The sequence below is a fragment of the Solea senegalensis genome, linkage group LG5 (genome assembly GCF_019176455.1).
Source record: "Solea senegalensis isolate Sse05_10M linkage group LG5, IFAPA_SoseM_1, whole genome shotgun sequence".
Lineage (NCBI taxonomy): Eukaryota > Metazoa > Chordata > Actinopteri > Pleuronectiformes > Soleidae > Solea > Solea senegalensis.
This window is the reverse complement of record NC_058025.1, coordinates 3,362,447-3,387,102: the sequence shown is the minus strand read 5'-3', so window position 1 is coordinate 3,387,102 and position 24,656 is coordinate 3,362,447. Positions and strand designations below refer to the sequence as shown.

Sequence of the window (24,656 nt, the reverse complement as noted above, 5' to 3'; positions counted from 1 at the left end):
TTGAATGTGAACGTGAATCCCAGTAGAAATGAATGTTACCATCTCTACTATGTGAGAGGGGGAGAAAGAGACACAGCGGTAGGAGGTAAGTAGGGGACATTATACTGTATCTGGTTATTATTATTTTGTTATTATTCAGACTTGTCATTCACTCACGCATACCGGTGAGTGAAGGATGTGGGTGAGATAGAAATCTTATATTTCTTGTGAAAATGAAACCTGTGCATTAACGCGGTGAATTCCCCAGCTGTTGCCTTATTCCAGGAAACTGATTTTACAGCGAAGACCGAGTTTGTCTCTCTGTGTGTGTGTGTGTGTGTGTGTGAGTTACTGTTAAAGGTCTGAAAATCCCTCTCAGATTCTTCTACGTTATTTCACATCACACAGTCTCATACATACAGATATATATACGAAAATGCCTGCTTGTTTATTTGTTTTATTATGAAGAATGTCTGTGCATTATTATATAGACTCTGGGAAAAACAAACATGAATGAATGAAGGAATGAATGAAGGAATGATGCAACAAACACATTGTTTCCTGACGACGACCGACCCTCAAAAGGTTTAAAAAAAAAGATTTTTCTCTTCCAATCCCAATCTGACAGAGCAGAAAGGATCCCGACGTGATTTTAGCGCGCGTGAAGACGTGTTGAAATGATCTGATTCACAGAAGGAGATTGAAATGAAAACATAAGCGTTTAGACCCAGTTTAGTCACAGTTAAAGGGAAACTTTGCCCTGTTTCTCACTCCCCCAGCAGGAGCACAGCAAACATGATTTCTTAAATACTCACGTCAACCACAGTCGGAACAGTTTACTTAAGCTAAAAAAAGGTTTGTTGTTTTAATTCACACAGAATGTAAGAGGTTCAACTGCATCATAACAATAAGAATAAGAATAATAAAAAAAAGGAAAATTCAGTCTGCCGGTAAAGAAAGGCAAAGAAACAACAAACAAGGCAAAAACACCGTCTTTGATTTTTTTCCTCCTGAAACGCGTTTGCTACAAGCAACAAAATCATTAGGGCTGGGTTAAATGAAACAACTGATTTTCTGATTCATATCGATCTGATGCTGAGTCCTATAATTATTGGATGGATCTCTTGCTGCTGAGGAGGACATTTTTAGTTTGTTTGTGTTTTCCGTTCCATCCATCACTTCAAAACATCTCCGTTTTTCTTTGGTTAATTACTTTAAATGTCTGAAGAGCTTCTAGGCTGGATAGTTTGACCTTTTTAATTAATTTTTAACAAATGTTTTCATGTTTGAGCTTGAATTATTAACGACTGTATTGCACTGTGTGGTCAAATTAAACACAGAGTGTGTTAATGTAACTACTTAAAGGATGCACGATATTTGACTCTTTGCTGACACACAGTAACCGCTATCGATACCAATATATATACGTCCCCCACGCCCAACCTCAGGTAAATTCATCTCTTCTTTTGTGAAATGAACACATATGTAGATATTCAGCCTTCTGTTTTATTCAGTTGTATTTTAAAGTCAATATCGTCCGACACGGATATTGTGCCGATAATATTGTGCATCCCTGATATTTTTAATGACGTACCATGTGAGAGAGATCCAGATTTTATACAGTTTTCAGTCTTAATTCTGTGAAAATCTCTTTCAACACCAAGCAAACCTGGCATGGAAAGTGAAATGTCTCATTACTGTGAATCGCATCATATCGAAAAAACTGATCAAAGCGATAAAGCGGAAAATCAGCTGATACCCAGCCCTAAAACTAATACCTGAATTAGAACTGAAGTCACTTTGTAAAGGAATGTGAACTAGAAATGTAAGAACTTCTCATGATAACGAAGGCCGATCATTGTACTGCATCACATTTACAGGTAAAGACTGAGTGGGAGGGACTTTAAGTTTCCACGAATCCCTAAACTATGCCATCAACATTAATCATTTAATGAAATGACTTTTTTCTTTTTGGAAACCTTTTTTTTTTTTTTTCATTGGTCCTTGATGTGGAGACTCATTTGCTCCGTGTTGTCAGCCTGACGACTGACTCTGCTGTGTGTGTGTGTGTGTGTGTGTGTTACTGTCTGTGTGATGATCTGTGGGGTGGAAGGGGAAGAGAGGGAGGAGGAGGAGGAGGAGGAGGGAGGAGGGGAGGAGGCGGGGCCGCGGCAGGCTAGACGAGCTCCACGTAATTGGCTGGGAACATTCCAAAGTGGCCGTTGGGGTCGTATCCTCGCCACCAGCCCTCGTCGATCATCTCGATCCCGGTGATGATGTCGTCGGGATCGAACGAGATCTCCGTGTCGTCGGCTGACGGAAGGAGAGAGAAGTGCGCGTGAGCGTGACGAAAGATCAAGGATGATTTACATGTGAAGATGCAACAACGCTAACATGTAGAAATCGCCAAAAGGTGACGTAACACTGAATATATAGAGATATGTAAATGCGTTACAATGTAAAAATCTCACAGTACATTAATAATAGTCGACTAACATATTTCTATAGTAAATGACAATTTTTAGTAATCAGAGCAGCCACAAATGTTCAGAATTACAAGCTAAATACTACATGATATTCAGAGCTATGTTACAATCACACAGTGAATTTGTCACTGCAATATTAAATAGACGTAGACTGATTAATCAGGCTGATATTTTGCATTGGCCAATTATTATTTATTACTGAGACAATTATTAATGACTTAATAATAAATATTCCTTAAACTCTTTTTTCCATCCAAATATTACTTTTTTGTAGTTTTCATGACCTGTTTCATGCATTTGATATCTGGCTTTAGTTTAAAGAGACAATAGGTGCAATACGTGCAAGTCCAATAACTGGTTACTGAGGTTAAGCATTTTTTTGGTATTATTGTCATCATTAAACCGTTATATTTTATCAGATGGAGGATTTTTTTTTTTTTAAATTGACTAAATATGTGGTATCAATTATCATTTGATGCTCCTCTTTCTGAAAAGAGCAAAATTATCAATCGATAACTTACAATAGTTTTCATATAATCTCTTCATCCTCTGAAGATTAATTTAGTAATCGACTCATTGTGTAATGCCTAAATGCTAATCTTAATGTATTTAACTGTAGGTTGTCCCTTTTTTTTTAATAAAAAAGGATGTTAATTTGTCCTTAACAACGACAAAAAACTAAACCTCACCAGCCTGGTAGTCGTATAAGGCTCTGGCACAGACAGTTTTAGCCGAGCTCTCGTCAGTCGCCACCTCGTAGTTATTCTCCTCCACCTGAGGGGGAAAATGAGGTCAAATGTGTTTTTTCTGGATTTATTTACGTGAAGGAAGAAAAGGTGTCCAGATGAACAGGAAGTAAACAACCACCTGCACAGGCTCTTCAGGCGCCGGCTCCTGGACGGGAGTGTTGTCGACTACCGGTGCCTCCTCTGAAAAGACAAGATTAAAGTTAGTGTGATGCTGTCTGAGCTGTGTTATCCATCCACCAGCAGGTGGCAGCAGCAGCTGCTAATCCCATTACAGTATTACTGGGGGGAATAATCCACTTTCTGAGTGTAAGAAGCAGATGGGCGGGTGAAATGTGACATGGGCCCCACCTTTCTGCTGGTCCTGAGGAGCTGCTGCCTCCTCCTCCTCCTCCTGCTCATCATACTCACACCTGGACTGTTCCAGGTCATCCACATCAGGCTCTTATCACCCAAAAACACAAGCACAGACACGCGTGGATACAGAGGAACACAAACACAAGCCCACACAGGCTGGAAACCACCACCACCACCACCACCACCACCTGCCTCAGACATGAGAACATTCTTCCCCTGCACTTTAAACACAGCGATCAGCAGCAGCAGCAGCGATCAGCAGCAGAAGAACTGATCTCCAGGTTCATGATGAAAACACAAAGTTTGATGAATGGAAGCATGTGTCATGATTAGACAATGAAGACGATGACGCACGAGCACAACAATGAGAAGACTGAGCTTTTAGTTAAGAATGAGGCTGAGTCACTAGAGTCAGCGTGTGAGGCTACATCCACACTGTGACGTTTTTATTTGAATTATAATATGTCTCCGCCTTCAGACGAGGGGTTTCAGCTCCATATCACAGGGACCAAGACCAATTTCAAGCACTTTCAAGGTCCATTTTCCAAGTTTTTCCAGCACTTTACAGCTGAGATGAATGTATGAATACAAACATACTCAAAATAATTATTTCACAGTTTTTAATCACAATAGAAGTGATGGTTTCATGTCATAAACGTGTGGTCAGGGCATTTAGACTTAGAACTTATTATATTCTTCAAACTACTCAGAGAACTGTTCAGCCGCAGAAATACAGTCATTATTAAATATAAAAATCAAGCACCAGAATAAACCCCGGTATCAGCATCCACATCAACTAGGGCTGCAATCAACGATTATTTTCATAATAATTTAATCTTTCAATTATTATCTAGATTATTTAATTGTTAGATCCATAAAATGTATCAGTTTGACAATTTCTTTGTTATGTGGAGCAAAGAAAGTGAAAAACTTCACATTTAAGGAGCTGAAAAAAATCATAGAACTTGTTTTAATTATTGAAAAAAAGGGCAGAAACAAATTACCTGATAATCAAAGTGGTTTATAACTTTGTTATAATTGATAAATACAAACACATGTGAAAACATTCAAATGTGCTGACAAGCCGATTCTCTCCTGTGCAGTTGTTTTGCTTGGTTTCAGAAACTAACGAGAAGCGACGATGTTGAAGAATTAAGATGAAGGGATTTCTGTGACGACAATACTGTGAGACTGAAAGTAAGCCAGGAAGTGAATGTGGGTAACTGGGTCACTGTTTTCTGTGAGGAAGATCTTAGTCTGGACGAGCGGAAACAAACTTTCACGTTCAATCTTTTGCTTTTCTGTAAACCAGGCATCGCTTCAGGTAACGTTTTCACACTCAAAAAACCCTTAACTCTTATGACTGACACGACAATCAGGCCGACTGGATTTATTTGGATTTCGTCTGTAGAACTGTTTACGTGTGGTACTGAGAAGCTGTGACGTCAGCTTCTCAGTACCACACGTGAATCTTGTCTGTGGTTAGACGCTGGTTCCGTGGAAGTCCAGAGGTTCTACCATAATGACATAGCATCTTTTTCTTTTCTCTAAACTCAGCAAGGTTTCAATAAATGTCTTCATACATAAATAAATCCCCCAAAAGGACTGAACGCTGTAGTCTACCAAAATAAAGAGCACGTACATGAAGCACAAACAACCACACAAGGGTGAGATTTTTAGATTTTTCCACACGTATTATTTGAAAAATAGCTTTTCCTGGCCCTCAAAATGTTGGTTCGATATGAAACTCTCAGTTTTAAGGGCTCAAATTGGGAATAGTTTGGAGACAGAAGGCAAAATCTCGAGCAAAAGCAATTTTTAACCGATAACGCACTAATGTGGACATAGCCTTGGTGTTGAGTGTTTGTGTGTCGGCGTAAGTCTCACACCTGCTGCACGGACGGGAGAGGCGGAGCCCGCGGGCTCAGGCGAAGCTTGGCGCTGAGGTGAGCCGGCTCGCTCAGATTCATACGCTTGCTTAGGCAGAAACGGGCTGTGCAGACGCCCTGAGCGGAGACACAATATGGAACCCACAAAACATGCAGCGAGAGAGAGAGCAGAAGAAGACAAGGACACCATGATGGAGACACTGTGGTTAAACATGACTGGGAGACAACCGGACAGTCTGATGGGAGAGTTGAAGCACTGAGAAGAGGACGGCGTCGAACAGGGCTGAACAACAAATCGTTGAAACTTAATCGGCAAATCGCAACATGGAAGTTTTATATTTAAATGTTGAATAAACGAGTACAAAAACTAATATTTTCATGAGGTGATGCTCCATCTGGTTTTAAAGTGTAACTAAACCCCCTATTCTGAAGCTAACTCTGCCAAATGTCTGATGCCATGAAGTGGGCTGAGACCGGAGTGAGGGAGGAAGTGGGAAGCAGTGCAGGGGGCGTGGCCTGGCCAATGAAATCTGGTTCAATTACTTTTTATTAGTGCACTGTCCCTGTTAAAATAACAATACAATAAAAACAAAACAAGAGGCGACAAAAACGACACCTCCTGCGTTTATTATAAAAGGGGGAGGAGTCTGAGGCAACAAGCCTCGCTCTGGTTGGACAAGAGGGTGAACAAAAAGTGTGTGCCACTAAGAAAGCCAGTGGCAAAATGTAAATGCAGCAGCTGGTGTTTGACCAGAGAGGGCAGTACATTTTTCACTAAACTGATCAACAAACAGCATCAACTAGATACACATATTCACTGGGTTATACCTAAACAACGGAGCCTAGGGGTCTTGAACACATATTAAACTGAATCTTGACTTTAAAAGTTATATCGCTACTGAGATTTAGAAACATGTAAAACGAAAATAAATTGTTCAGCCTACTGTTGAAGCACTAGTTTCCTTCAAGAGAGAAAATCACCTGATGGCATCAACCACGACCTGACAGAAAAAGAATTAAGCCCCGTTTCCACCAAGCGTTACAGTTCAGTTCAGTTCTTTCTGTTTAAATTGTCAAAATAACATCTTGATTGATATCACTGTTGATTGGACAAAGATCTCACTTCTGAATACAAAAGTACGGGATCTATGCAATAGATTTATCAATTCAAGATAAGACAACAGGCCGGGATTTTTATGTTGGCTGTTAAAAAACAAAATGTTGCATTTTTTTAAAGAAACCGTGAGCGATTCACAAGAACATCGTCACGGAAGATCGCCGTCTGGTTTATAAACAAGCTAAAAAAGCTAAACTCCACCGTACCTGAGCTTGGTGAAAAGGCAGCGTCAGAGGAGGAGAGAGAGAGAGAGAGAGAGAGAGCTCTGCAGTAAACGAAGGAGAAGCAAACAGTTTGATTGTCGGTGTTTGGGTGATGATGATACCTGGCTGTGAACTCGCGGGGGCCGCAGAGGGGACGTCTGCGTCACTGGGAGTTATTCCTCTCTCCCTCTGCATGAACATCTCCCTGGGGTTCATGGCGCGCTGAGAGATGAGAGAGGCCGCCTCCTGAGAAAATAAATAATTTGTGTAATGCACAACAGATGGGCACAAGGTTATGAACAACAAGTGAGCAGCGGGGGTTTGTGATGTGGAACGAAGGCTGGGTCAATATGGCTTATAAATAATTAATTTTAAATAAAATTATATATATATATATATATATATATATTATAATTACACGGGATCAGGTTGTTTCATGGTAAGTTTTCTTTTGAGATGTTTGCGCTAAAAAATTTAAATATTTACTGTAATACTGTACTGTACTACATGATCTTAAAATACATATGATCATTACTTTTCATTTCAGATAATACCTGGTTTATTTCATGGCTTTTTCACATGAGACAATGAAACTGACTATAAAAGTAGTCAAATTCTGCTATCACACAAATAATTAGGTCAACAGATTAAAAAAAGTTTTATTAAGAGACTTTTCAAAACATAATTTATGTCAATTCAATGTATTTTTTAATAATTATGTATAATATTTATGTGGAATATCTTACTTACAAATTAGAATGCCGCACAATACCAATTTTTAGTGCATTGTTCAGCATAACAGTCGGTTACAATCAATGCAGTTTTAATATTTAGAACAGGAAAACAACACTTAGTGCACCCCGTTTCAAAATAAAATCATGTACTATATTATTTATGCCACTTTCGATATCTGTAAATCTAAAAATGGCAGCGCACATGAGAAGCAGGTGATCAGAGACGCAGCGGTCACGCCCTGGCTTTATGTGGACTGAGGTCGTGCAATAAAGACATCAAAAGCTTTCGGACGTTTAGAAAAAAAGGAGAGAGAAGTAGTTTGTGTGTGTGTGTGTGTGTGTGTGTGTGTGTGTGAGTGTGTGGAGAGATCACTTTCAGCATGGGTAAACTCACATTGGCCTTCTCCACAGATTCCCCTCTCCTGACTGCTTTCTTCTGGACCGACTCCTTCTCCTTCTGCTCCTCCTGATGACGTTAACATCACTGATGACACTGCTCACATTCACTAACTTCCTGACTTATGTGTCTACAGCATGTGAAACTACTGAAACTTACTTAACTATCAACATAACATAAAACTCTATACTTAGAAACTCATAATTCTCTCTTCAAAAATAAAAATTACAGCCATCGAAATTTATTTCCCTCTGCTTTTGGTCTGCAGCCTAATCGATGAGTCATCAATTACAAAATAAACTTATTGGTATGTGCGAGTGTCTCTGTAAAATTCTGTGGTTTCAGCTTCTTGAATGTGAATATATTCTGGTGTATTTGCTCATCTGTGACAGTAAACTGTATGAATTTGGTTTGTGGACCAAAAAACAAACAAATATTATACCTGCAACTATAAGAAAATCCTTGTTTGGTTCATAAAATGTTTCCCAAACCTTGAATTGATGATTTTCTCCAAAAAAAAAATCAATCAGTTTTAATGATTCATTTGAAATATGGAGCAAAGAAAAAAGAAAAATATTTAAATTTAAGAAGCTGAAAAAAGATAAGAGAACTCGGTTAATTAGAAAACTTAAAACATTGCTTTAAGAGACACACAGTGGTGTCTTTTCCTCAGAAATGTGTTATTGCATTTGTATTAATAGTACTTATGATTATGGATCATTAAATACACAGTTTGAGATACATCGAGGATCAAGTTATAGTTTAAATGTAGTCCTCTGAGTTGAATAGTAAGGTGTGCAGAGACTCCCACCCCTAAACACAGTCTACATTCACTCTCATCAGCACCCTCATGTCTCTGTCAGGTCGTGAGACAGTCGGGGGACAGCGAGACACTCACCCAGCGCTGTTTCTCGTGCTCTTTGTTCTCAGCTTCCTGCTGCTGCTGGTACTTCCTGTCAATCAAAAAAGGACATTTCAAAGGTGCATTTGAACCTTTCATCAGATACCGTTACAAACCGTTCTCGCCCACTTCCCGTTCAGGTGATACTTACTTCTGTTGCTCGATTTCAGAAGCTCTCTCTTTGTCCCTCTTTTCCCTCAGCGCTGCCTCTTTGGCCTCCCTGTCTTTCCTCTCTCTCTCCAGCTGCTGGCGCTCTTCATCCATCTTGCGCCGCTCCTCCTGCCGACGTTTCTCCTCTTCTTTCTGAAGAGCCAAACACAACAGCCTTAGGTTAGCTCCAGGTTTACTATTGTACACATAGTGAAACTATTTCTCTGCTTGGATTTGTTGAGCATTATCCGTTTGCTGCGTCCTTTACTTGAAAACAGGCTCGGTCAAGCAATACTATCAGACCAGAGTGAGGGGGTGTTTGTGTGTATACAGAAGCAGAGCATGGGCGGGTGGGGATAAGATGCATTAATCCCATCAAACTGCTGAAAAAGCAACATTTTTTAGCAGTTGAATTCACTTATCAAACTCTTTTCATTGGTACTTCTTTGTGTGTTTTCAGCCAAACTGCAACCTATGTCGCTATTACCGCCTTCTGTCGTGGCATTGCGTAAATCACTTCCTGTGTGCAGCGCGCGACATGAGATGAAACACAGAGAGAGTAGACTGTGGAGCTGATGAGCGTGCAACTTGTTTATATTTGAAAGGTGCACAGGTAAGATTATAATCTCAATTTCACCAAAAGAAAGAAAGAAAGAAAGAAAGGAAGGAAATGAGCAGCATCGTCATCTGTGGTTGCATCTGTGACAGTTCCCAAGGAAAAGACGACATACTAGAACTGACAACTCCAAAGAGTTCTGGCACTTTTTTTTATCATTTAGCATTTATTTAAATAAGTATTAAACTCAAGTGATTTGTTGGGAACTTACCTCCGTCTGTGCCCAGAAGGTGTCTTTATTGGTCTTTCTGATTTCAGACATAGCGTTGGTCTTTTGATACACTGAGCCCTGAACAAAGGGGGGGAAAAAAAACCTGTTAATACTTGATAATGATAATACTTTGGTAACAAGTACTAAAGAGTACTAAAAGATGAACAACCGAAACACGAAATTGTCTACACACGTCATGATCAAACACCGCTAGAGCAAATACAGCTTTGTTCTATGCATGTGCAAAGTGCAGCTACTTCCCTGTCTTAACAATTTATGTTAGGGATTTTAAATAATAGTGCTAACAGGAAGTAGCTGCACTTTTGCAGCACCTGCACGAATCAGGTAATTTTTTTGGACCTTCAGTCACAACTCCAGGACGGTATTAAGAGAAGGTGAGATAAGAAATACTGTAAGCTAAGTGTTAACTGTTCTACCGTGCAAACAAACATCAAACGGGGAGTTCATACCACAGGACCCTGAGGACCACTGTCCCTGAAGCGACCGGAGGATTCCTTGTGGAAACTGTAGTTGGCTCCTGAGGCTTTCGCTACTTTCTGCACGATCACATCGGGCTCCACGTCCTCCTCGGCTCTGGCGTTTATCGTGACGTGGGCTCCCTGAAACGACACAACAGAGAAGTTTCTGTTAATTTTCTTAAAAACACCTATGGTTGTTAACCTCGTTTGAGATGAGACATAAGTGTAATTCATAGTTAAAGTAGAAGAATGATTTCACAAGGCTTGAAATCCAGGGTCGGGGTTTGTGTTGTAGTAGTTAAATCCGATCTAGGGGGTGTTCCAGATGAATTCCAACCCTAAACATTACTTCAGCAATCGCTGCAAGCATGTCAAGTTCTTCACTGTCTTTCTATTTATTTTTGCACACGGACCAATTAGTGGTAGTGAATTTGACCTCTGCATGTAACCCATCCTTATTATATAACCAGTAGTGAACACACACAAGCCAGGGGCAGGAGCAGTGGGCAGCACTTATCTGCACCCAGCCCTTCACAAGTGCAGGATTTGAACCCGGCAACCGTCCAGTTACAAGCCCAATTCTTTTCCTCTTGGCCATGGGCTGCCTAATGTTCTTATATTGAACTAATATTAAACTAAACTCAAAAATGAAAGTGGTGTTACCTTAAGGAAATTGGCCATGGAGCTGACATGGTTTGCACACAGTCCTTTCCTGGAGTCGTTCACTCCTTCCCCGGTCTGAAAGGCAAATATTGATTCTATAAGGTCAAGCATGGCCACTACAATGACAAAATAAAGTCAAAAACCAGCCCGTCTGTGTTGCACTCACCCAGTTGATGAGGACGTATTTAGGCAGGCCGGAATTTGGATCCTCGACGCGGCAGAAAGCGTACATGACTTTTCCACTGTTGAGTTCCTCAACCAACTCCTCCAGACCTCCATCTGATACATCAACATTGTGGTAGAGTCAGAGGGTTATTGCGGCAAGTTGTGTAACAGAGGACATTTCTTCCCTCTTACAAATGTTGGGTTGAGACAGCAGAGGCAAGCACTTCTTTTGTGCTGATATTCCAGGACTGGAGCTGCACGCTGCTGACAATGACAATTGTGTTGAGATCATAACATTCAGTTACTCACCCCCTGTTTCTGCCAGACGGATATCATTACTGTTTCCCTCATAAGTAAACAAGGCCCTGGGGGGGAAAGATCAGATAAAGCACATTATTTTTATCTTGAGAAATGATCGTAAAACGGCTCAAACTGACAGAGAGAGAACGTTATTCAAGCACCGACATGCATTATTTCACATTAAACCATAAACTGGATGCTTTGTAAACCTATACAAGCCCTTTTTCCACAAGATATATTTTACAGACAAAGTATGTTTGTGTTGAACCTCACAAACAGCCCGGTTACAAATTCCGAAATAGAACCAAGACAAGTCTCAGAACGTCTGGAACAAAGCAATTTGGAGTTACGACACTAAAAATAAGCACAACCACAATCGCTGCGGTTGAAGATGAGTCAACAAGGCTTTCAAATGATAGCATCATGACTTAAGCATGTTATCATGGAATATCAAAAGGAGAGTTTGCATTCATCAGGCCAAAATGAAGGTTCCCAAGCAACCAACACAGTCGCCTTTAAAATTAAAGGTTTAAGCTAAGAATGTGTAGCTTTACCCTATGAGACAATAAAGAGCATCATAATGCAACCATTACAAAAGACATAAAGAGCGGCCATGTCTATGAGACTGATTTAAAAGGTAAACAAACATCATCGTCATATTGATATTCCCGCTACTTCTTGTTGTCTTCGTCTTCTAGTGCCATTTCCTGTGTCCCACCTTCTCTTTTTCATTGACTGTTGACCACGTGTGTTCACAGTGGGGTCTGTAATCAGTACACACTACGTGATTGTGTCCCGAGTCGTTGGATTGACTATGAATGAGGTCAGGTCTGTTACCCCTCACAAACATGCTGATACGAGTCTTTACCCCTCACACACTCACAGATGTCTGTGCCAACTGTCCCCAACTAGCACTGACTAGTGTAGACACTGTCCAACTGTGAATCGTGGGTAAAATCGTGATAATAATCTGGGTAATAATCTTGTAGTGTGTCACCAGCTGTGGACACATTCCGCAAGTGTGTGAAATCCAAGGAGAGGAGTAGGAGTGTGTGGATATTACAGCTGGGACTCCCTGAGCAATTGCTCCTCTGAGTTAATTAATTCAGGTCATCATTAAACACAGTGTTGGCAGTTGTAATCTGCAGGTTTCTTTCAGACCTCAGCGGAAGAAGTCAGCGGATTTGACTTTCACATGTTGGTCATTGTTTTACCCAAATGAAATTTAACCAGGAAGTAGCTTAAATATTTGCTTTCCATGCACTCATTTTTATTGAGTGCATGGAAAGCTTATACACATACTATACACTCATGAATATTACATTATACATACTGTAAATGTTTAGTTATTTGGTTGGTTAGTTAGTAAGTTAGTGCAGTTAACTAACACAAACCAGCTGTGTTTGTAGCTGTTAATTTAGCTCATCTCTCATCAGCCTGACAGTAAATGTAAGAAAGCCTCACGACACTTTATTTAGGCAGAAAACAGTACACTATACGAAAAAAATAACTAGGTCACAGTTTATCAAAGGTTGGGTGGGTTAAGGTTAACCAAACTCACTGCTAGCCAACACTCCGACGCTAGTATAATAACAGCACCTTGTTCAATCTTTAAAACATTTTTCTAAAGAGAAAAAGCAGCTCTTTACCAGTTGGTGCTGGATTTTTCATCCACCACGTCTTTATACGCGGCCGTTAACGCGGGGCCGTTTTTGCTCAGGTTTACTGCCATCGTTATACGCTGAGTACAGCTAGCCAGCTAGCTATCCGGGATGCGCCCTTCCTACTGGGAGGCGTGGCAGCGACGCTGATGCTGACTTTCAGCCAGGGTTGCCAGGTCTGCCGAACAAAACAGGCGGTGTCCATAACTTTTTCTTTATCTTTTTTTAAGAGGGACATGCGATGGACTGGCGAACTGTCCATGGTGTACCCCGCCTATCGCCCTATGTCAGCTGAGATAGGCATAGCACCCTCCCGCGACCGGTGGAGGATAAAGCGGTAGATAATGGATGGATGGATTACAATTTAGCATCTCATCTCATCTGATCTCATCTGTACGACTTAGTACCTCATCTCATATGTGACTTAGTATCTCATAATTGACTTAGTATCTCATACTTATGACTTAGTATCTCATAATTGACTTAGTATCTCATACTTATGACTTAGTATCTCATCTCATATGTACGACTTAGTACCTCATCTCAAACGTGACTTAGTATCTCATAATTTACTTAGTATCCCATACTTAAGACTTAGTATCTCATCATTGACTTAGTATCTCATCTCATATGTACAACTTAGTACCTCATCTCATACGTGACTAAGTATCTCATATGTATGACTTTGTATATCATAATTACGACTTAGTATCTCAGAAGTACGTAAGTACATAAGTTTCTTCATGCTGTCAGTCACATACCTCTATATTCGATTAACAAATTCTCCTCTTCTTTTCTCCCCGAAGGCTTTTAATTTTGAAGATGTGGCATTTATGAAGACAAATTTAATTTGCCTATTGTTGTGCTTTATAAATAAACTGGATTGGATCAGCACAACTGTTCGCTAGCTGAGTCGCAAAGTGTGAGTATCTGTGACAGGAAAATCTTTCTTTCTTTGGCTATGTATTTAATTATGCCCAGAAGCAAAAAAAAAGGGTGAATCCATGGGTATATTTTGTTTAGTACATGAGTGGCTTATGGGAATATGTTACTAATCAGAAGGTGGTACTTCCCAGCTATACCTGAAGCTTTACAGCAAAAATTAAACAGTTAAACTGTAGATGTAGAACCTGCGGAGAAAAAAAAGAATTCAACCAGACTCAGAGGTAAGGCTTTAAAAGCATGCCCTCCGCGCGAACCTGGCAACCCTGATTTCAGCTTGGCAGGAAGCGGCTGAGTGGTGTCTTTCGTTATGAGCAGCTTGAGAGCCCGAAAGCTCCGAGTTAATGTGCGTTTAAATGAAATTAAATGAATATAAACGCTGATATGAATCCGTGATAATACAGTTAGGAATCCTACTTACCATTCACCGCGTTGTCACTTTGTAAAAATGAAAGACATGAACATTTATCTGTGCGCAAACTGAAGATTGTGTTGTCTGCACCGCACAAACCTTGAAGCACAGTCTAATAAATCAAACGCACCCACAGACTTTTTAATTCGATATTTCTACAACTTCGTCTTTGCAAACGCCATTGGAATAATGTATTTAAAATTGGAGAATTGAATTTTATATTCCATTGACGCAACAAAAATCACCATTATATCTATATATATATGTATATATATACCTGTCTGTAAAACTAGTATACTCAGTACTCAGCATTAAACAAAAACATTCTAAATTTTAAATAAATTCTTTATAATCTGAAAAACTGGCACAGACCTAATTGTTACACTTATTCTGAGTAAAGAGATGTTGTTTTTTTTATTTTGAGGAAAAAACATATGAACAAATACTGTTTTCTTCCTAAATGTTATTTTACATGTTAAATTTCTTATTTCTCATTATTCATAAATGAAAATAGTCTGAAAGAATAGAAAAAACATCATCCACCACAGTTTCAAAATGAAATCAACCTTTATTTTTGAAACACTGAATGGTGTGAGTTCTGCAAGGTCACGACTAAATTGTGATTCAAATCTCGATTCTTAAATGCGGAACAGACGTCACATCATGTGGGTGACGTCTTCAAATTTTCCATTGTCCGTTAAACCCCAGTTATACACCACCACACATGCTGTATTTACAGCAACTTTTCTGTAAATAACTGTAACATTTATATAATGAATTACTCTCATCCTGACCCCATTTTTCCGACCACACGCATGTGTGCCAAATTGGTTCCGAAAGTTGAAACAAATCCGTCTTTTCAAACTGACACCGACTTTATCCATTTTGTGAGTTGTGGAAATAGAAAAAAAAATCCAAAGTCAAGTCTTCAAATTTATTTTGTCCAACCCCAAAATTGTAACTTCAAGGTCACAATGACAAGGGCATCATTTTGACATTTGCTATTTGAAGGACACCAAAATTATGTCAATTTCGCCCTAAAATTGACAATTTTTCTTGATGATTTCTGTGCTTCCACATTTTATTTCACTGTTCGAGATGAATGAAATAAAGTTGTATATATTGTTCATTCATTTTACTCAACGTTTTTGAGTTCTTGCTTTACTGAATCTTTGGATTGTGGACAAAATGCCACATTTGAGAGCGTATTTCGCCATTTTTTCATGTCGATATCATGTTATTGTTTTATTTGTGGACATATGGGGGAAGCAACTAAGTACACATTACTGTTAGACTACTTAAATGTTTTGAGGTACCTGTATTGTACTGAATTCACTATAATTCACACAAAGAAGTATATTTTGCATCATTAAAAGGCAAAAATTCTGTATTTTTAACACTCGATTTGCACATAAACTGTACTCTTCTTTCAAAATAAATGCAGGTAAAACCGAGTTGATATTTGTTATTTATTTTAAGTATACACAAAGTTTTTTTATGCTGTGGTGGTATTCAAATAAATATTACAACATAAAAATAAACACAACTTAAAAAGGTGTGCAGTACAGTCTTCTTTCCATTTAATGTTTCATGTCATTGGATATGAACAACCTGTTACGACTATTTTCTCTGCAGTAGTTAATGATAAACAAAATCTACATTTGGTGCCTAAACCTTGGTGTTAATTCTACAATCAGCTTCTAAAGACTTCATGCTTTTACTATTATATCTTCTTGTGTGTATTCAATAATGCCCCAATACCCCAAAAAACAATCCCCTTCCAAACATCATATTATTCCCTTTATATTGGCAGCGTCAGCAAATAAAGAGCAATGATTTAATGACGGAAAAAACAAACAAACAAAAATAAACGGACATCATTGCATTTCCTAAATACTTTATCCAACAGTCAAAATGGGTTACATTAAAACTAATATGACACGTCACAATCATGTTCAATTCTGGAGACATGAATGAAAGAGGAAAAAAGGAAAGAAAGAAAGAACAGAGAAAAGCCTAAAACTAAAAGCTTAAGATACAATAATATAATATTAATTAAAGATCACAAAATGTGTCACCAACCTAAACAAACCTGTTTCACCGTGATGGAACCTCAAAAATAAAATGTTTGTAAACCGGATCGTAAATGAGAACAAAGAAAAAAATAATGTCCCAACTTCATGTCGACTCTGCGGGAGCCAAGTAACGGCCACGCGGGAGGGGAAAATGTCGGAGCCTGATAGAAACGGGTTTTTAACCATAAGGTTGGCTTTGTTGATTGATTGTTGAGGGATGTTTACGCCTCCTCAGTTTGTCAGTTCATTCCTGCTACAGCTGGAACGCAAGAGACAAGAGAGGCATGTCCTCCCAGACACCAGCGTGAGTGACTAAATGACACATGATTATTGTGATTGATCACTTTACACGTTTACAGTTCAATTTTTGGCGACTTTTCCTGATGAAGTCGCAAAAAATTATTGACAGATGCGTGTCTGTGGAGACAAAGAGTGTGTTTTGCCATTCATTCATTCATCGATTACTGGTTTGGCCCATAAAATCTCAGAAACTGTTGATCGACGTTTACCACCAAAGTGATGATGTTCTCAAATATGCTGTTTTGTATGTGAAACAGAAATCTGAGAACTCTAAATAATCTAGCAAACTACCAAAATAGTTGACTATCAATTCAGTCTAACGGATTAATCACCGTGGCCCAATTTTCCATTAAAACATCCAGAGAGTTTTTAGCGTCTTCATCCTCGATGAACCTTATCCTTCACCTGCTGCTGCAAACTGCACGTAATTAAACTCTAAACGCGTTCCGTGACCGTTTACCATAAAGGAAAGTCCTTCAACAGTCAATCAATAAACCCGATTTTCAGGTATGTAAACGATGTTGGCTCAGGCATTTTCCCCCCGTGGCAGTTCCGTGCCTCCGCACAGCTCATATTTAAAGCAGACGAAACTGCCGTGGCCATTTGACCTCTAGTAACTACACACGCCCGACTTGAAGTTTCCCATTTAGTTTTTTTGTTTTGTTTTGTTTGAGTATCAGTAGCACCCGCTGTAACCAAAGGCCATTTCATTTTAGACAAACAGTAGCACGTACACGTTCAACAACAGCGTCGTTTTTTCTTTTTTACAGCTGTTCACATCCCGAGAGTTAAAAATTCCACAACCTGAACGGAAATTATGACACAAACTAGTAAAAGATGACAAGGGAAAGAAAGAAAAGAAAGAAAAGTTCCCGACTAAATGACAACGCAGCCCATTAGGGTCTGTGTGCATGAAAAAAAACAAAAAAAAACAACCAACAACAAAGAAATTCAACATTTGATCATGTTTGCTCCAAAAGGAAGCACAAACTATTCATGAGCTACTGTTGTGTGATGTGAAGAAACCAGTGAACAAGTTAATAGAAAACTGTTGATAAAGGGCCCAGGTTATTCTTCTCACCGTGGTTCACTGCATGCAAAGGCTGAATATTTGGTTAAATACCTGAGTAAACTTTACTGAGGAGGAGGAGGAGGAGGAGGAGGCGGCGGCGGCTCACAGCGTTGCTGTACGCCAAGTCGTACAACAGTAGTATTTTGTGCACTATAGACACCAGCCATGCGTGGCTACTAATATGTGGGATATGGGGGGGGGCAATGACACATGAACCCATTCAGACCTGGTATTAACATCTGTCCCGAGTGAATGCAGATTTAAACTAGCAATCCGTCCTGAATGTGTCCTCAGACCCAATCACCATTGCGATGGGTGTAAATATCCCATGAAGGTTGAGGCAAACGCCTGCAGGCTATTCTCATGCAAAGCTTGACGTCTTGTTCAGATAGGGATAAAAGAGCTACTGGATGTCCTACGTTGTTGTTCTCACACTGGTATGTCACGCTACGTGGCTATCAGGCACAGACCACACCCTGCCCATTAAGTACAGGAACTATTATCAATCGAAATGCAAGCCTTTACCATACCAAACTGTACCAAACCGTGACAAAACAAGCAATTTTTGAATCTCCCAGACACATAATCAATGTGTATTTTAAAACACGTCAGGGGAAGCCAGACAAGATACCACGTTGTCATTCTAAAGCATTCTAAAGACAAGCGTGAACAGTCATACCCAACGTTGTTGACTCAGGACAGATGTTATTACCAGGAGAAAAGGGGCTCAGTGAGGCGGGGCGGGGGGGGTCAGCTAGCTCTTCACAGCAGCTCTCTAGTGTCCTCAAAAACAACTATACACTGTTGCTAATTCCTAATAAATTGATTGTGTGGTGGAGGCCAATTCTTCTTTTCATGTCTTTCACATTGTAGCGGGTTAGAGACAGTATGTGCCAACAGGTCAGCTGCTGGTGATGGCACTGCACCATTTTTTTTTGCAGGAACATTCTGCCTCAATTGCACATACACCGTTTGAGAAAAACAACATGGAAAAAGGCCACAAAATAAAAACAAGGAAATACAGTAATAACAAGACATCCAGTGAGACACAGACAGTACCTTTGAGAACCAAGGGCGATTCCATCTCCTAAATCAAACTTTTTTCTTTCTTTCTTTTTTTTTTTTGCTTCTGAGTAGCACAGATAGATATGACTGTTGTCAGTGGAAACATGAACAGCGACAATAAAAGTGATGATCACAATAGCAGTGTTCTATAGTCTGAGTCTGAGTGTGGTGCTATGGACTATGAAGAGTTTCCGGGTATTCCATATGGGAGTGCTTTAAGGAGCCCATCAGGTCCTGCTCAGCAGATTCCTACAAGTCATGAAGGACAGTACATGGTAGCAGCTCAGCACACGGAAAGCCAGGTGGCACTGTACCTCATTATATCGCTTCCTTCTCCAAAAGATGGGCTTGTTGTTTAGTTTATTTTTCCCTCTGTTGCTCATTTGCCTCACGTAACAAATCAAATTTCTTTTTGTTCTAGTTGTATTTTCATCTCCCTGGCATTTTCACACTGCGTACTTTTGTGTCCATTCTCTTGCTAATTTGTTGTACCTGCAAAAAACACACACACACACACAAAAAACATGGAAATGTTGGCAAACCAAGACCTTTGTCATCAAAAATATTGGAACTAGTGATTAAAACTATTCTTAAAAAAACCAAACTCACTTTTCCCTGTCAGACTTATACGTGTGAGCAATCTCTGGTACCAGCGGGTCGTCGGGGTTTGGATCACAAAGAAGAGAGCAGATTGACAATAATACTGTAGAAGAACAGAGAAGAGAGTTAAAATGAGATATTACATTAAGAGGACGGTGAGAAGGATATGGTCAAATAATACTCAAATCACCATGACAGCTGTCATTTTCACATTTGATCAAAGCTGCCGTGTAGCCTATACTGTATAAATGGATATCTGTTCATTTACAGCCATTTGTGAAATAAATTTTAATGTATTTCGACTAGTTAAAGTTGCCGAATCTCAGCATTTATGTAGCTGCATTATGTAGCTTTTATTCTGTAAAGCACTTGGGTCACCTGTGGGTTGTTGTTAAGTGCTATACTAATAAAGTAAAGTACATTACATCATGCTGCCTGAGCCTCTTAGTTAGACTTTAGTTGAAGATTGGAGAGTCAGGTTGTAATGATTTTTCGATTAATAAATTACTAAATTAATAGTCAACCATTTTGATAATCGATTAATAATTAACACCAGATTTCGGAATCATTTTGATTTGTGGACAAATCAAGGAATTCATAGGCGCAGTGCTATTGGACAGTACATTTGTTTTTGTCCATGGCCCTGCTCTGAAGTTTTATGTTCTGTATTTGTATTTTATTATTTAGTAAAGGTTTTGAAACAAAGAATCTGGACCTATTTTGACATTACCATGAGTTAAAATACATTAAATACCAACAGCCAGATCACTCAACGCTGTTTAAGCCTTTCTGCTCCATGTACCTCTCTCTCTGTTTCTCAACATAGCTGTCTCTTAGATGCTGTCACTCGGCAACACTGCCAGTTCTGCAAGTTTTAAGACTGATGGATGCACAACAGCAACACAAAAGTTGCAATGCAACAGTTATGAGAAAGAAAACACAAAGACGTTGAAGAAAAATACCTCAAATAACTGGGTAGTGATACCTTCATGTAAGTTTTGTAAAGATCAAATGTGCTATAAATGTATATTAAAAGCATAAAGCTGTGTCAGTATTGGTCCATAACTGGATCGGATATCAGAAAAATTAAGTACATAATCCGCTATCATCCATAAAAACCATGATGTGACATAAATACATCACTAAACTTTGACAGCACCAAGTAAAAGACAAACGGTTCTTCACCACCACCATCATCATCATCATCATCATGTGACCTGATTAAGAGTGAGAGCTACAAATGTCTCCCATACAGTTGGAGCATTAGCTTTTAAGTAAATGCATCAGCACAGATGGTGTACATTAAAGACTGACATCATTATTGGCATCAATACATATACCGGGGACAGTCAGACTGCTGGTAATTCGCATGTTGTTTCATCCATTTCAATATTCTCTTTAACATTAATTGTCCACACAATAGTATGAATCTTGAATCATCTCTTACCTTTCGATACTGTTAGGGCAGGGGACCACTGTGATCTCAGTATATCCAGACAAATACTCCCATTGCTGTTGATATTAGGGTGGAAAATTTTTGTTGTGAAGGCAATCTGTGAGAAAAAACACAGTGAGCAAACATATAAATAAACAAGTTAAAGTCTGGCGGGAGTTGTTAATGCCTGATTATGTGAGACAACAGTCAGACCCTTTACTCACTTTGGGTGGTTTGAAGGGATAATCTGTCGGGAAGTGGATGGTGAGGAAAAACACTCCACCCTGGTATGGGCTGTCAGGCTAAATAAATAGAAATAGAAAGAAATTAATATTTCCAATAGCTATTTCATAGTAGTAGTTGTTATTGAGTAATTCCACTGGCAACCATGTCACTTACCGGACCCATTATTGTCGCCTGCCAATGAAACACTGTTGGGGAGAAAAAAACAATAATAAAGTTTAAGTATATGGTTATACATATATATATTTTTTTATTTTTCAAGCATATTGCAGCAAAAATTCTCATAACTTACAATCCTCTCCAACTGGTCCAGCAGAGCATTGGGCAGGTGGATCCCTCTGCAGGTCTGATAGCTCCTAAGAGTGCAACAATCATGTAACAAATCAGATATGATTTTCCAAATGACGAGAGCATTGTTATTAGAATAGTGTTTTATACATAAAATATTAAAAAATTGCATGGAAAAGGCCATAAGTGTACTTAACCAAGGCACTTAAGACCAAAAACTGATGCTACACAGATACACCCAGAAAAACACCAGATTTTGTGCCCTGACTTTTGTTCAACAAACCTGTAAATTGTGGTTTATAGATCCAATATAGATCCATAACTGGTTTATAGATCCAAACCAATAAACACCTATTTCAGACGTTTAAGGTTAAATATTTGAAGTGATTACATGCGTTGTACTTTAAAGTGTGTAAACATTGTGTCAATGTCTACAATAAGCTCAGATACATATCATAATCCCAGTAGGGCTGCAAATATTATAATCAATTGATAGCCTTCAGTGTTGTTTTTCCCAAAATGTTTAACTTGTTAAATGTGAATATCTTCTAGCTTCTTTTGCCTGCCCAAATTGTAATTAGTATGTTTTTCTAACCGCCATGTTTATGTTACCATCACGATTGTAGACAAAAATCACAAAATACAGACAAGGCAGCTTTCATTTAGTGCAGCTTGACAGTTTGAAAGCACAGGGCTAGTTTGCATTGGATGAAAAGATCAACCCCTATGAATCATTACTCTATCTATAAATAATGCAGTAATCAAAGTAAAAGAAAAAAAAGAATATGTTCTACAGAAATATCCAAAGACGCTACAGTAATGCGAGTAAAATGGTGTATGTTGAATATTTACGTAAACACCAAGGCCACATCAATGAAATGATAATGAACGTAGAGAAATTACACTTGTGATTGAATGTCTCTTAAAGCGAAGCCAATCTATTCTGTTATAAATACACATACACACACACAGACACCATGGCCTGCTCCAGTGGCCCATTTGCCATTCCATATATGGCTACACTGACTCCAGGGTTCAGTTTTGGCAACAGAAGGCAGCTGTCATTCAGTGACTAAAACACATCATCAGCAGCAACAGCTACACTAAGTCACCGACCACAAAGAGAAACATATTTGACAAGCTCAGCTTTATTAACAAATCCTGTGCCTGTCAAACCATGGGCCAACACACACACACACATTCACTCAATCACACACACCTGCCTTTGCCAAATAACTAATTAGATTAGTACCTAACATATTATATTACTTCCTTTCCCTTTCCATTTATATGAATTTAAAAGGAAATATTTATAAAAAAATGTGGATGAGGATAGAATTCTTAATAAAGAAATAGAAATTTCACAATGACAAATGAATAATCAGTATTATATTTTACTCAGTAAAGGCGAAATGGAAACCTAAGCCATAAGGAAAACAGAAAGACATCATCATATATTTCATATTTACATGAAATAGAAATCCCAAGTTATACAGGCAGCCCATAAGGAAAGCATTAGTTGGTTAGGTTGTGTGATTTTATGGGTTCCTTTTAACAGCTATAATGGTAAACTTTGTAAATATGACTTGAAAATGTCTGAATCTAGGTAACCTGAACAGAACTGGGATCGGTAAGTACGGGAATGGTGGGGGGTTTCGAGAAGACTAGATTAACGCTAGCCAGCTTTAACCAGGTATTATTGATATTATTTGTGTCTGAATTAAGTGAATACACACGACCAAGCAAACACGAAGTAGCTGTCAAAAAGCAAAAAACACCGTTAAAGCTATTAACGATTCGCAATGCACCAACTGGGCCACCACCACTCTGTTAGCTCGTCTTTGTCTTAGCATTATTAGGAGAAAAAAAACTGGAAAAAAAACAGCAACCAGGGCTGAGCCGAGCTAAATTAACGGTTAGAAATGTGCGTTATATGAATGGAGGGTTGCCCAAAAAAATCACGGAAATACAGCGACAGAGTGGCTGACACACAGAAAGAAACGTACACTCACCTTCTGTATTCTTTTCAACGCCATTGCTTCAAATGGCTATGCTAGGCTAGGCTAACCCGTCAGCTAAAGAGAAGGAGGGGAGGCCAAGATGGCGGCGGTGGAAGATACAAGTGGAGCGTCCCCTTCAATTGTAACGAATAATCTGAGGCGGACAGGTGTCAAACAGAGCCGCTGTAATGTCCAACTCTGACCCGGTAAAGCGGAAAACTGAGATTCGTCCACCGGCTACCACTCCCGAGAAGACACCCACTCCTAAAAAGGTAAAATGGAAGGATAATCGCCGAAGAACATCATAGTAGCCGTGCTAAAGGTAGCTAAAGAAGCAGCAGGGCTCGTCTGATTTGATCTACAGAGCACCGTGAATCATGTTGTCTGACATCGAAGAGATAAAAGGTACAATAAAAGACACAGTCGGTAGAGTCAGCAAAGCCGAAGACGAAATACAATCTGCGGGGGGACAAAGTTTTGGAGTTAGCGCTACGAGAGGAGCTGATGTCTGCGGCTGCGCGGGCTGTCAGAGGGAGGAGAGAAGGTGGTGGACGTTTGTCAAAACTTAACCCTATTCCACAAACCTATGGAAGACTAGAGAAATGACCTCATTATTATGAGATCGTAAGTCATAATTATTATTATTATATATGACGTCATAATGAAGAGATAGTACGTCATAGTTATAAGAAAGTAAATCAAAATTATCACGAGATAGTAAGTCAAAATTATGAGATAGTAAAACCGAATTATGAGGAAAAATATCTCATTATTATGTGATAAATCGTAATCAAGAGATAGTAAATCAAAATTATCACGAGGTAGTAAGTCAAAATTATGAGATGGTAATTCACAATTACGAGAGAAAGTATCTCATTATTATGAGTCATGTATCTCATAAGTCGTGAGATACAGTTCTTAATCTACAGTTCATTCCTTTACATAATGCAATATTATTCCTTACTCACCACAACTTTACAGTCTCTCAAAGTTGGTGAAATACATTTGTTAGACAGACTTTTTTTGGTGAATTTAGCTCTTTATCGAGGAAGAAAAAACAAAAAATAATTTTTAAATAGCCAGAATTCATCCCTCCTTAAATTGAAGTGTGGTCTGTGCTGACACTGGTTTGCTTTGAAAATGGACAATATACATTCACTGTCTTATAAT

The 24,656-nt window shown here is 39.0% G+C and overlaps 2 protein-coding genes across 5 annotated transcripts; both read right to left on the bottom strand.

Moving 5' to 3' along the window:
• Positions 1-420: 420 nt before the first annotated feature.
• On the bottom strand, positions 421-13,184 carry dbnlb (drebrin-like b). Of its 4 annotated transcripts, XM_044026272.1 has the most exons (15): positions 13,043-13,184; positions 11,403-11,458; positions 11,095-11,207; positions 10,929-11,003; positions 10,257-10,406; positions 9,787-9,864; positions 8,961-9,112; positions 8,807-8,861; positions 7,906-7,977; positions 6,900-7,023; positions 5,458-5,574; positions 3,563-3,655; positions 3,333-3,394; positions 3,155-3,239; positions 421-2,292 (listed from the first exon to the last, which is right to left on the bottom strand). In XM_044026272.1, the coding sequence occupies exons 1-15, from the start codon at positions 13,123-13,125 to the stop codon at positions 2,156-2,158; spliced, it is 1,452 nt and encodes a 483-aa protein (XP_043882207.1). In that variant the 5' UTR covers positions 13,126-13,184; the 3' UTR covers positions 421-2,155. The 4 variants fall into 4 exon arrangements, with proteins under 4 accessions (XP_043882207.1, XP_043882208.1, XP_043882209.1 ...); XM_044026273.1 differs by lacking the exon at positions 3,563-3,655; XM_044026274.1 differs by lacking the exon at positions 5,458-5,574.
• Positions 13,185-15,966: 2,782 nt separating this feature from the next.
• ube2d4 (ubiquitin-conjugating enzyme E2D 4 (putative)) lies at positions 15,967-24,014 on the bottom strand. Its single transcript, XM_044026264.1, has 7 exons — positions 23,499-24,014; positions 21,491-21,554; positions 21,355-21,386; positions 21,180-21,257; positions 20,968-21,073; positions 19,530-19,623; positions 15,967-19,412 (listed from the first exon to the last, which is right to left on the bottom strand). The coding sequence occupies exons 1-7, from the start codon at positions 23,520-23,522 to the stop codon at positions 19,367-19,369; spliced, it is 444 nt and encodes a 147-aa protein (XP_043882199.1). The 5' UTR covers positions 23,523-24,014; the 3' UTR covers positions 15,967-19,366.
• Positions 24,015-24,656: the final 642 nt, after the last annotated feature.

What these genes read in the sequence shown, in the direction of transcription:
- dbnlb (XM_044026272.1), bottom strand. Translation starts at nt 13,125, where the DNA reads ATGGCAGTAAACCTGAGCAAAAACGGCCCCGCGTTAACGGCCGCGTAT. An exon ending in GAAAAATCCAGCACCAACTG is followed by an intron (nt 11,459 to 13,042) that starts GTAAAGAGCTGC and finishes TTTCCCCCCCAG; the next exon opens with GGCCTTGTTTACTTATGAGG. An exon ending in AATCTGTGGAGAAGGCCAAT is followed by an intron (nt 7,024 to 7,905) that starts GTGAGTTTACCC and finishes TTATTTTCTCAG; the next exon opens with GAGGCGGCCTCTCTCATCTC.
- ube2d4 (XM_044026264.1), bottom strand. Translation starts at nt 23,522, where the DNA reads ATGGCGTTGAAAAGAATACAGAAG. An exon ending in CGTTGAAAAGAATACAGAAG is followed by an intron (nt 21,555 to 23,498) that starts GTGAGTGTACGT and finishes TTGCACTCTTAG; the next exon opens with GAGCTATCAGACCTGCAGAG. An exon ending in ATCCCTTCAAACCACCCAAA is followed by an intron (nt 21,074 to 21,179) that starts GTGAGTAAAGGG and finishes TTTTTCTCACAG; the next exon opens with ATTGCCTTCACAACAAAAAT.